At 55.4% G+C, this 11,433-nt stretch overlaps 4 protein-coding genes across 4 annotated transcripts; 3 read left to right on the top strand and 1 right to left on the bottom strand.

Annotated features, from left to right (window-relative positions):
- Window positions 1-1,609: 1,609 nt before the first annotated feature.
- PUNSTDRAFT_77821 (kinase-like protein) lies at window positions 1,610-2,756 on the top strand (the record flags this gene model as incomplete). The annotated part of the gene is made up of 4 exons (XM_007389069.1): window positions 1,610-1,681; window positions 1,770-1,937; window positions 1,990-2,058; window positions 2,112-2,756. Coding segments are annotated over 4 exons (954 nt in total), but the record flags the coding sequence as incomplete, so codon positions are not given.
- A 318-nt stretch (window positions 2,757-3,074) lies between these two features.
- PUNSTDRAFT_77819 (WD40 repeat-like protein) lies at window positions 3,075-3,998 on the top strand (the record flags this gene model as incomplete). Its single annotated transcript, XM_007389068.1, has 1 exon — window positions 3,075-3,998. One exon carries the CDS (start codon window positions 3,075-3,077, stop codon window positions 3,996-3,998), a length of 924 nt encoding a protein of 307 aa, XP_007389130.1.
- Window positions 3,999-5,426: 1,428 nt separating this feature from the next.
- On the bottom strand, window positions 5,427-6,745 carry PUNSTDRAFT_146965 (uncharacterized protein). The gene is made up of 7 exons (XM_007389067.1): window positions 6,463-6,745; window positions 6,300-6,409; window positions 6,048-6,239; window positions 5,951-5,993; window positions 5,804-5,896; window positions 5,579-5,744; window positions 5,427-5,520 (listed from the first exon to the last, which is right to left on the bottom strand). The coding sequence occupies exons 2-4, from the start codon at window positions 6,383-6,385 to the stop codon at window positions 5,966-5,968; spliced, it is 306 nt and encodes a 101-aa protein (XP_007389129.1). The 5' UTR covers window positions 6,386-6,409; window positions 6,463-6,745; the 3' UTR covers window positions 5,427-5,520; window positions 5,579-5,744; window positions 5,804-5,896; window positions 5,951-5,965.
- A 3,365-nt stretch (window positions 6,746-10,110) lies between these two features.
- On the top strand, window positions 10,111-11,137 carry PUNSTDRAFT_77824 (kinase-like protein; the record flags this gene model as incomplete). Its single annotated transcript, XM_007389066.1, has 4 exons — window positions 10,111-10,344; window positions 10,398-10,466; window positions 10,516-10,734; window positions 10,793-11,137. The coding sequence occupies 4 exons, from the start codon at window positions 10,111-10,113 to the stop codon at window positions 11,135-11,137; spliced, it is 867 nt and encodes a 288-aa protein (XP_007389128.1).
- Window positions 11,138-11,433: the final 296 nt, after the last annotated feature.

Here is an 11,433-nt window from a genome sequence, read left to right as displayed (position 1 = left end):
CACTGATCTCTCCGACTTACCGACCTAACGGCCAACGCGGTCTCCGACTCCTCTCATCTTTATCTTTGAGTTCTCCCTTTCTGATTCATCTTGTTCCCTTACCATACCTTTTGGACTTCGGTCCTCCGACTCCGTTAACCCTTCCATATCCGTTCTTGACATTTTCCCACACGTCCAGCGGTAGTGAGTGACGTTCACATCACAACATATGCCACACCTGGCCCACCAAATTGAGCCCTATCCTACATATGTTGTATCTATATATAGTACAGAGACCCCCAACACCCCGTCATCTGGAACCATTGACATATGGGATGTGTCCATATTCCACATTGGAAGTGTGGAGATAGGTAGGTTCCTGCACAGTATGGAGGCCCAAGTTCAGGTGAGGAAATACAGCTTGACACAACCATATAAGATATTGTAAGCTCTGTATATTGTTGCTACATTGCTTGGGTCATGGGAAACGAAGGCTACCTATGCAATACCTATGCCACCAATATGGAAGGTGTGATTGACCCAAAGTATGGGAGCATCCACATGGAAGCACCCATATAGGATGGAAGGAGTCATGTGTCTGAGCCCTGATAAGGCCAATTAAATGATGTTAAATACCCCTAAGATGTCGGCCTTTTGGGGGTGACTGAGGTGCATCCATAGGATACGGCGTCGTCGAGAGAAAGCGATAAGCGCCCAAAAGGCGCCCGTTCGGATCTGTCCCCTCAACGGTCCAACGCTCAACCCGACGACGCACTTACATCGAAAAGTGCGACGGGTCACGGGTAGCAGAATGCTGGAACGTTCCGCTTTCACTGCCCAAAAGCTTTCCGGCTTCACGTAACTACTAAATTCGTGTCTGTCGGATCGTCAAAGCTAATTATCCTCACAGGCACATCCTCTAAATAGCATTAGGCGGTATATGGGGCAAGAATGAAAATGCCGCCTCTCACTGCGCATCACCGCCAGGTATCCCCGGTCTCTGATTCCGAACGCATCACGGCTCGCTGTTGTCTCCACCTGCCACAATCCTGGCTCCAGTAAGGTATGTGCGAGCTTCATGCTTCTTGCAGCGAAACACGGCTAATGCAAGATAGAAGTCATGGTTATGTGCATGCTCTCCCATACGCGTATGAATAACTCAGTCTAATGGCAATGCACGCACAATAGCCTATCGCGCTGCCGCGACGTATTATACACGTGCGAACAGCCATACTTGCCGCTTTAACCCAGACGGGCCTCTCGGCGCTAATCGCGCCGTAAGCTATCGACGATATCAACGAGGCGCATCCGTGGCCGACCCTTTGCCCCAACGCTTCCTCACCTGCGTCCATAACGACGGTACATGGAGGACAGTTTGGCGTCTCACACCGCGGATTTGCAGGAGAAGATAGACTTGTTAGACAACGTGAGTGGTGATCGCATGGACCACAAAGGAGCAAAAAGAGAAACCCAACGTGCTCCCTAGGGCCTCGACCAGATACGTCGAACGGACGATGCGTTTCGAACGACTCTGCGCTCGTTGAGAGAACTGTGCGGCGAAAGCGGGCTCGTACCCACCAGGTACAGGTTGTCGGGACTGGCCAGGGTTGGGACCGATCCACCTTGCGCTGGCGGATTCGCCGACGTATATCGGGGGACCTTCAATGGCAAATTTGTGGCTTTGAAGTGCATGCGACTGCACGTCAGGGATGGGAAATCGTTCATGAAGGTGCGTGACCTACGATGCCAGGCCACAATTATCCGCTCGGTCAACTGGCGAAAACGATTAGGTGTTCTGCAGGGAGGCCGTCGTCTGGAAACGACTGAATCACCCACATATTGTCCCCTTCATCGGCATCGATCCATCCAACCAAGCGTGTATCGTGTCGGAATGGATGGAACATGGCGACGTCATGTCGTACATTGAGAGTCACCCGCGTGCGAATCGCGTTCAACTCGTGAGCGTTGCGTCTTGATGCGCACCGTGTCAGTCTCACAGGGCCACATCAGATCACGGACATTGCTCGTGGCTTGGAGTACATGCATGCCAGCGGCGTCGTCCACGGGGATCTCAAAAGCGTGAGTTAGCATCTTCCTGAATAGTCGATTAAGATTCAGTCTTCTGGACACAGCGCAATGTCCTTGTTGACAGCCTTGGGTATGCGCGTCTCAGTGACTTTGGTCTCGCCACGACCGTACTTGGTACCACCTCCTTGGCACCGACTGCCGGGCCATCAGCAAATTGGGGCTCGTTTCATTACATGCCCCCTGAGTTGTTCGATCCGATGGTGCAGGATAAGAGGTTAACGTGGAAGTCTGACGTGTATGCATTTGGGATGACCGCATGGGAGGTGAGCGCAAGTTCGACGTCGCTGAACCACGTAAACCGATCCGACTTGCAGATCTTTGATGGGAGGCACCCTTTTTTCCACGTTGCAAACATGTTCTTGGTCATTCGTGAGGTTCTTGACGGTGTACGACCAACACGTCCTCTGCATGCAGGCCTGGACGATTTCATATGGAGTAATGCCATCAGCTCGTGCTGGGTAGCAAATCCGTCTGAGCGACCTCGGATCTCGGAAGTACTAAATCGGCTTCAATGGTATGAAACCGCTCGACGGTTGATTGCGAAGCTGCTGGATGAAGGCCTTGCGGAGGTGGATCGACAAGGTCTCGACGAGATGCTCTCTACAGGTTGGCCGCGTCATCATGTTCCCACAAGCTCTGTACTGAACTCGCACAGAGACGGGCAGGAATGCTATTTTCAATATCGCTGATGCAAGCACACTTTCTAAGTCTCTTGAAACCATTCTCGGCGAATCAACAGACTCATATTTGCGCGAGACGTGTGCAATCGATATGATCTGGATCCTCGGCACAATGTCGTCGTTCCTGCCAGACGTGAACTTGAAGCGATATCCCAGACATGTGATGGACAAACTTGTGCCTCACGTTGACAAGAGGCGACCGGGGATCCAGCAGGCGATTGCCAGGATGACGCAGAAATTCACCAGCCATATCGGTGGTACGCGGTGTTTGGATGCATTGCGCGCGTTGTATTGACTTCATTGTCAGGGCTAGCTCTGCAGCATACAATGCAAGGTCATTCTGATGCTATACCATCCGTTTCCTTCTCTCCGGATGGCTCGCAAATCGCCTCGGGCTCAAAGGACAAGACGATCCGGATTTGGAACGCGGACACCGGAAAGGAAGTCGGCGAGCCTTTACGGGGGCACACGGACTACGTCAACTCGGTGTCGTTTTCCCCCGATGGAAAGCGCCTTGCCTCGGCCTCACATGACTTCACCGTGCGACTGTGGGACGTGCAGACAGGGCAGCAGATCGGGCAGCCGCTCGAAGGGCATACGTGGATGGTTTTGTGTGTCGCATTCTCACCCGACGGCAACCGCATCGTCTCGGGCTCATCCGATGAGACGCTCCGACTCTGGGACGCGCGGACGGGACAGGCCATCGGCGAGCCTCTACGGGGTCAACAGGTCATCGGCAAGCCTTTCCGGAGTCACTCTGACTATGTTAACAGCGTCGCATTTTCACCGGATGGGAAGCACATCGCCTCTGGATCCGACGACAAGACCATTCGACTCTGGGACGCCAGAACAGGCCAGCCAGTCGGGGACCCGCTGCGAGGCCACAATGACTGGGTTCGCTCAGTTGCATATTCCCCCGATAGCGCGCGCATCGTCTCGGGCTCCGACGACAATACGATCCGGATCTGGGACGCTCAGACAAGGCAGACGGTGGTGGGGCCACTGCAAGGGCACAAAAACGTGGTCCGCTCTGTGGCATTCTCGCCGGATGGCGAGCACATCGTCTCCGGCTCCTTTGACGGTACGATGCGGATATGGGACGCGCAGACGGGACAGACAGTGGCGGGGCCTTGGGAAGCTCACGGTGGCGAATATGGGGTTCTCTCCGTTGCGTTCTCGCCCGATGGCAAGCGCGTCGTCTCTGGGGGTTGGGACGATCTGGTGAAAATATGGGATGGAGAGGTCGATTAGGCCGGCGTGGGGTATCGGGATGGGAAGGGTTTCGAGGTGCGTATCCGCTTTCGTCGTGTATGGGCCTCCCTGACGAGTAATGGTAGTTGACGGCGTTGATTCGCGTCCACCGGCTAGAAGCGCATGAAGTGGAGATTGCCCGCGAAACATCATCCGTATAATTATGATATTATCTTGGAATTTGCAGCGGCTTGAAAGGCGCACCAGGGACCGTTCGTGCGACTCAGTGACCGCCGTGTTTCCATACCCAGTTCTTCCAAGGTGTGCCACGTACCGTACGCCGTGTATATTTGCATCGGTTCCGCGTTCTCGTCCACGTAGTGCACTTGTGTACCACACGCCCTGAATAAAGCGGTTCACCGGAGGCGACGCTGTAACATTCATACAACAACGAAATACAACGGCGGGGGAGTGATTAAGGTGCCCAGGAACAAAATATCTCGACGTCGACTAAGTTTTCTACTATCCATCGAGAGAAAAGGCGTTCGACGGAGGGGAGTGAGGTACTGAGTGCAGTGTAACGCTAGCACATTTGGGATGCGACGTTACCTTGTAACTGTCATCCCTCCGTTCCGTCGCCGTCTTTTCCCATGGAAGGTCGCCCAGCGCATGGACCCCGGTGCTTCGACGCGCCCTGGACAGATGTTCGTCATCCATCCCTCCCAGCTGCCCTCTTCGACCCGGCGCGATCGACGTCCAGCATGGTTCGTGCATGGCTTGGAGACGACAAGCGACCGAGCAGACGCCATCGGTCGACGGTCCGGGGCGGCGAGCGAAGGATGGATGCAGATTGATACACCTCAGCAGCACGTCGGAGGGGGCGGAAGGCGCCGCGTACTCAGCCTGCTCCCGTAGCCTTGACCTGCTGAATTCCCCAGTGACTGGAAGAACGTCGGAGAAGAGGCCGTGGGCGCATCTTGATGGGCGAAGGTCTTTGAACGGTCGTGGCCGGCTGGGATCGACGGACGGCATGGGCCTCGTCGTGTAGGTCATGTTCAATCGCGCGGGAGGCTGGATAAAGGATGGGCGAGGAACTGGCATGGCCACGAGCTTCGTTGAGGATCGGCGCGGGCATCAACAAGAAAAGCAATGCCCCTCGCGCGTCCTTGGGATGGTCCCGGCAAGCTGCGATTGCGAGTTACGTGGGCGACCATTTGGACCTTCGTCCTAAGAATGCGCTCGACGAACCTAGGGGTGATATCAGTAAAACTAGCGGGTGTCGAGGCTGCGACCTTGCCTCTCAGATGCCATCCTCCGTTCTGTTGCCGTCTTGTGATTGGACCGTTCTTGGCGTGCGGAGCCGGGTGCCGCCAAGCGTCCTTGGGGCCTGCATCTTGAATGTTCACCGTCCATCCGCCCCCAACTCCATTCGACCCGGCACGTCGGGCTCCTGGACGCTGATCGATGGTGTCCCATTAACGTGAGGTCTTCGAATGATGGCAGCCAGTTGGAGTTGGTGGTCGACACCGGCGTCAATTGCATTCGAAACGCGGGAGCGGATGGATCTGCGATTGAGGAAGAGCTAGTGCAAGCGTTCGTATCCCCTGAGAACCCGCGCGGATATCAAATGGTCGACTCACGGAAGAGGCTTTGGCCCGGCACGTCCTCGAGTTACGGTCAGGACGTGCAGGAGAGCACATGGGGGCCCATGTTGGGTCCGGAAGAGCCTGATTAAACGAGGGGATGTGCGAGGTTCGACAGGGCAGGCGAAGCGTACGTTCGCCGGCGTGTTCCAGCTCGCCACGTCTACAACAAGTTGAGCATGTAGTATAGACGCCATACATGCAGCAGCGAGAACTACCTACAGTCGAGATTTACTGCGCACGATTTCCACGCATCGCCGTCGCTAACTGTCAACCATTCGATATTTGAGAGCCGCCATCCCCATCGGGATGCTACTGGGTATACATGTTCGATAGTACTCGAGCTATTAAGAGCGCGACGTCACTCACACTGAACCTGGTTGATTACGAGAGGGGTACGATCCCTCCACACCTATGAATCAATAGGCGTCAGCAACCGGAAGGAAGGAAAAATGCAGGCGCGCACTGATGAAAAGCATCTCGAAGCACGATTCGCCCCACGCAATCTTCCAAGAGCTCGACATGATGAAGCACGGGCCTCCGACGAGTATGAATACTTTCGTCAGCGAGCGGAAAGGGTATCGCGACGGGTTCCGGGATGCGGACGTTCTTCAACGCGCTTGTGTTGTATACGGATAAGCATGGCTTCGCGTTCCGGCTGCGGAGCTACACGTTAGGTTCAAACGTCGGTACAGACAGGCTGCATACGAGAACTCGCCATTGCCTCGATTGTGGGCGCCATGAATCCACCAGGCGGCCGTGTTTCTCATCCGTGCTCCCTCTGGACGATGATCGGGTCCTCATCGCGGAACGCCGCACATCGCTTCACTAAGAAGCATGTGAGATGGATTACGATTCATCGAGAGTACGTCGTTGGATACCGCGGGCGCATGCACGAGCAGGAGGACGTCGACGCGCGCACAGGTCGTCGTGAAGCGTCTGTAGTCTCTAGCTGGCGAGCACGCTGCGTCGGCGCAGGCGATTATCCAGCTTTTGGTGCGAGGATATCGAGCGAGGATGAGGCGTGTGGAGAGCCTAGAGGCCTGGCGCGGACATTGTGGGCGAGGCCATGGCGGGGCGGGTGTCCGAACTCAGATCCCTCTCGCTTCAGAGACGTTGGCAGGCGAATCGGCCCAGAGCTCTTGAGCGCGACAGCGGTGACAGAGTGCCGAATGAACGTCGTCGCTGCTCGTCGTCTTCTGAGCCGCTCGGCATCTCCCGTAGCCCCTGGGAGTTGCGCTCAGCACACGCTCATCTTCTCGGCCTCTCCTCGCGTATCTCTATACGACCTCCGCCCGACATGCCTTCCTTACATTCTCGCACGAGTCTTGGCCGACGCCTGTGATGCCAACGTACTCAAGGAGTCGCAGGCACTGGAATCGACTGCAGCGCATCCTGCACGCAGTCTGGCATTCTTCCATCGAAAACGCAAGGTGAGCGATCTGTGCTTTGCACATCATGACGTCCTGCGACATTTCTGGCGCGCGGATCACCTGGGAGGACCGTGGATTCCCCGAAACCTCGGTGTTGAGCATGCTGGTCGCCTGGCTGGGTTGGCCTTTTCGATCCTCTCCCCGTGTTGCACCTCCCCGGTCCTGTGCTGAAACCTTCGCAGGATCGGACCCTTTCCGTGCCTCCTGGACATCTCCCTCGCACGCGTAGCTGTTCCAATTGCCCGGGCGTACCGCGGTTACGCTCGCCGGCCACTCTCAGATCGGAAGCCTGGCAGCACGAACCTAGCTGTGATCTTCGGGGAGGCGCTATCGGCACACCACCTCGAAGCTGGCTCCCGTGATCTCAATGATGTATGCATACATATCTCAGGCCGACAATGAGCCGTGCCCGCTGAGCACTGCCAGGGGCCACAGGAAAAGGTCGCGAGGTGGGTCGTAGGCACGTTCGTTACCTCCTATCACCGTGTCGATTTCGACGACATGCTGACGTGCGTTTTCTTTCAAAGACTCCTCGCTATCACAAGACGCGACTCCTATGACGATCTGCCTACCCAGGCTCGCATCATGAGCGTGGCCGGGTATGGCGTCCGAGCATATGCAGTAGATCCCTGTGTACGTGTTTCAACCCAGCGCGATTCATATCAATAGTGATCATCGTATATCGTATAGACGCGCGGGCCGGTAGATGGACGGCCAAGGACACAGCGCGACTGCTCAAGTCAGGAGTTGAGCCGGCTTGCTGCTCTCCGCGTGGTGGTGACGGGGCGCGCATGGCTCGCCTTGCATGCATGCGCCACGCTTTACTGTCCCACGTCGCATAAGTCAGCGTATGCAAAGGCAACTCCCCCTGTGAGTTCATCGCACCTGAGTCGGGGCGTGTTGACCTTCGACGCAATCTCAGTATTATGGCTGCCCTTCGTGCTCTCGACGAAACGCGTATGCGCCACTTAGGCCCAAAGTACTCCGTGAACGATGATCAGATCACTACGGGCTCCAGTCGAGGACGTGGCACAGGTGCGGGCTCCAAATTCCATCGCCGCACGGTATACTGGCCTTCACTTCCTGTCATGTAGCTTCCGCTACCTCGAAGACGCAGCTCGCACGAACATTGGCTTCATCGAACGCGCGAGATGAGTGTCGTTGGCCACGACGTCCGAGCATATATGGGAGGTCACTGGGATGTATGTGCTGTGATTCAATTCTATGCACACCGATAACAACCTTCGTGCAGTCGCATGCGATGGGATATCAATGCCAACGGCGAGAGCAACTGCACCTGTCAGGGAGTCGGTGGGTTCGCTTGTGACTGGCCGCGCATAGCTTCTTGTCGGCAGCGTACTCATACTTCAGTGAAACCCTCGTGGGTTCATCGATGCGAAGTCCGAGCCCTGGTTTCAACGAGTTCACACCATATCTTGTCCATTGATTCTCCGTACATCGCGGAGGTGGACAGCCGGAGGTCGCCGTCCAACATGCAGAGAGGGCCGTTAGGTCGCAGGCTGCCCACGATGGCGGACGACTGCGTAGCTGGAAGCTCGCGGATTCTCTCGGAACCTCCATGGTTCGGACCTTCCAGGGTCCGCACGCTCTTCGTGTCTCAGGAATGCTCCCTCGAACGCGTCGCTGTTCCGACTGCCCGAGCGTGCCGCGGTCACTCTCACCGGCCGCGAGCCAGATCGAATGGTCGGCAGCACCAACTTAGCCACGATCTTCGGCGAGGCGCTATCGGGTCCACCTTAAGGCAGGCCCCGGGGATCTCAATTATGCATGCATACATGGCATAGGCCAAAATAAAGCGATGTCCAATGAGTGCTTTATCAGAGGTTCCCTGGCAAGGTAGCGGGGTAGATCGTAGGCACGTTCGCCACATCCTGTCACCGTGTCGAGTTCGATGCTTACACCCCTTTTCTGCCACATATCCCCGGCTATTCCAGGATGCGGCTCGCACAAAGATTAGCCTGCCTCTTGTAGCGTCCGAACATACGGCGCATGGTGACCAATGGGCTAGCGCAGCTGCACTAGCCAGCAAACCGGTCTGATTGTCCCTATTCGTCATGGCACTGGTATCCACACGCTCTTCTAGCGTACATGTGCTGCATCTCGTTCTCGTAGCTGGCGTTGTCAACGTCTGAATAGGCGATACTCTTCCGTGATCTCGGAGCTATGTGAGGTTGGGCAGGATGAATTATTGGCTTCTTCTGAAAGGCGAAGATCACGGTGACTCTATGCTCGTGCACCCACTTAGGATGCTCCGACTTTGCTGCATCTACCCTGAAACTGACTGACTGCACGGACATCTAAATAGGCTCAGGCCGTACAAACAAGTCTTTATCGCCACGCCTCACCCACCATGTCAAAGTTTGAATCACTGCCAGATGTTCCCGGAAGTCTGTCACACGGGCACTTGCTTAACGCCGGCGACGTTGCTCCATGATCTCGAGGTATGCACGAGTTCCGCGCTTCGTAGATCAATACGCGTCTAATAACAGACAGAAGCCTTGCCTGATTCGTAGCTTAGGTTCATAGATGGGCGTTGATAGTAGCGTCTTCATCATCCACGCATGCAATACCTCGTGCGATACCTGCCCTACCTACCTCGGCGCTAATCGCGATCCGACTTATCGGTATATCAGCAACAGCGCATTCCGAGTCAACCTTTTGACCTGCCCCACCGCACCACCAGCCAACGCTCTAAAGCAACCTTGATGGAGGCAAATCCCCCGTCGTCAAACCAAATCGCGGCCTGGCAGGAGGAGATCGACAGATTGGATCAGGCGAGTACGGTAATCATCATGCAGTCTACACAAGCGTGACGATTCACCGACGAACGGGATTCAGAGCCTCGGGTCAATCCTCCGCGGGGATGACGGGTATCGCACATCCTTGCGCACTCTCAGCCAGCTGTGCGGCCAACGCGGCCTTGTGCCTACGTCCTACCGGCTGTCAGGACTCGTGAAAGTGGACGAAGATCCGCGTGGCTTGGGCGGATTCTCAGACGTCTACCAAGGGACATACGAAGGCGGAACTGTTGCCTTGAAAGTGATGCGATTACACGTCGGAAATCGAGCGACGTACATGAGAGTGCGGACAACGCATTGCTCCGAGTTCGTGGAACACGTTACTCACTCAGAGCCGATTCAGGTTTTCTGCCAGGAGGCAGTTTACTGGAAGCGACTCGTGCACCCACATATTGTACCCTTTCTTGGTGTAGATCCGCAACGTCCAGCGTGTATAGTCTCGGCATGGATGGATCACGGCGACGTTATGACTTATATTAGCCGATATCCCTCTGCCGATCGCAGGCAGCTCGTTCGTGGACCAGCTTTATATTGACACGCACCAAGCTGAAGTAAATCATGCAGGTCCTGGACATGGCGCATGGATTAGAGTACATGCACAAAGGCAACCTCATTCATGGGGACATCAAAAGCGTGAGTCGACGACTATCCACGACATCCACCAATAATCATCGTAGTACAGGGCAACCTCCTGGTTGATGGATCCGGCCGCGCGCGCCTGAGCGATTTTGGCCTTGCTACGACGGCCCTTAGTACCACCTCTATCGCACTAACCGCCGGATCATCTGCAAACTGGGGTACAGTGCTGTATATGGCTCCCGAGCTTCTCGATTTGAGCGTCAAGTCCAAGACCCTCACGAAGGAATCCGACGTGTACGCCTTTGGAATGACCGCATGGGAGGTATGTGTTGGGTTCACGGACCGATACATGCCTTATTTACTGATCGCCCTCCCGGAAGATATTTGAGGGAACACAACCATTCCCTGATATTCAGAACATATATGAGGTGCTTCACAACGTCGTGCAGGGCAAACGACCGTCACGTCCTGTTCGTGCGGAGGAGTTGGGCTTGGATAGTTTTATTTGGGCGACCGCAATAGAGTCCTGCTGGGAAACCGAACCATCTCGGCGACCTCAGATATCGGAAGTGATAGAGTGGCTGGTGTGCTATAAAATTGCGAGGGAGGTAGTGCCAAGAGTCCTAGATGGAGGTCTTTCGGACGCAGATCGTGATATGCTCAATAAATTGCAAGCAACAGGTGAGTCAAGGCATTACGCTTATTTGCTCTTAGCGAAAGACTAAACTAGGCTAGAGATTGGACGAAAGGCAACAGTCCAGTTCGCCAATGCGAGTCAATTCTTCGGATCTTTTGACATTATGCTCAGCAACGCAATGGACCCGGAAGCACGGAAGACACGTGCCAACGAATACACCCTTGTTCTGGGCGCGTTCTCCTTTGTTCCGCCCGGTGAAAGGCAATACGCCAAACGTATCCTGAAGGCCTGGCTATCAGCCGGCGATGGAGAAAAACCGGGAGTACGTGGGGCCGGTCGCAGAATAATGCAGATCTTCACCGACAGTATGTATACTCGACGTGT

This window comes from Punctularia strigosozonata (genome assembly GCF_000264995.1).
Source record: "Punctularia strigosozonata HHB-11173 SS5 unplaced genomic scaffold PUNSTscaffold_23, whole genome shotgun sequence".
Lineage (NCBI taxonomy): Eukaryota > Fungi > Basidiomycota > Agaricomycetes > Corticiales > Punctulariaceae > Punctularia > Punctularia strigosozonata.
The sequence above is the reverse complement of the archived record's forward strand: the minus strand, read 5'-3'. Positions and strand labels throughout refer to the sequence as shown.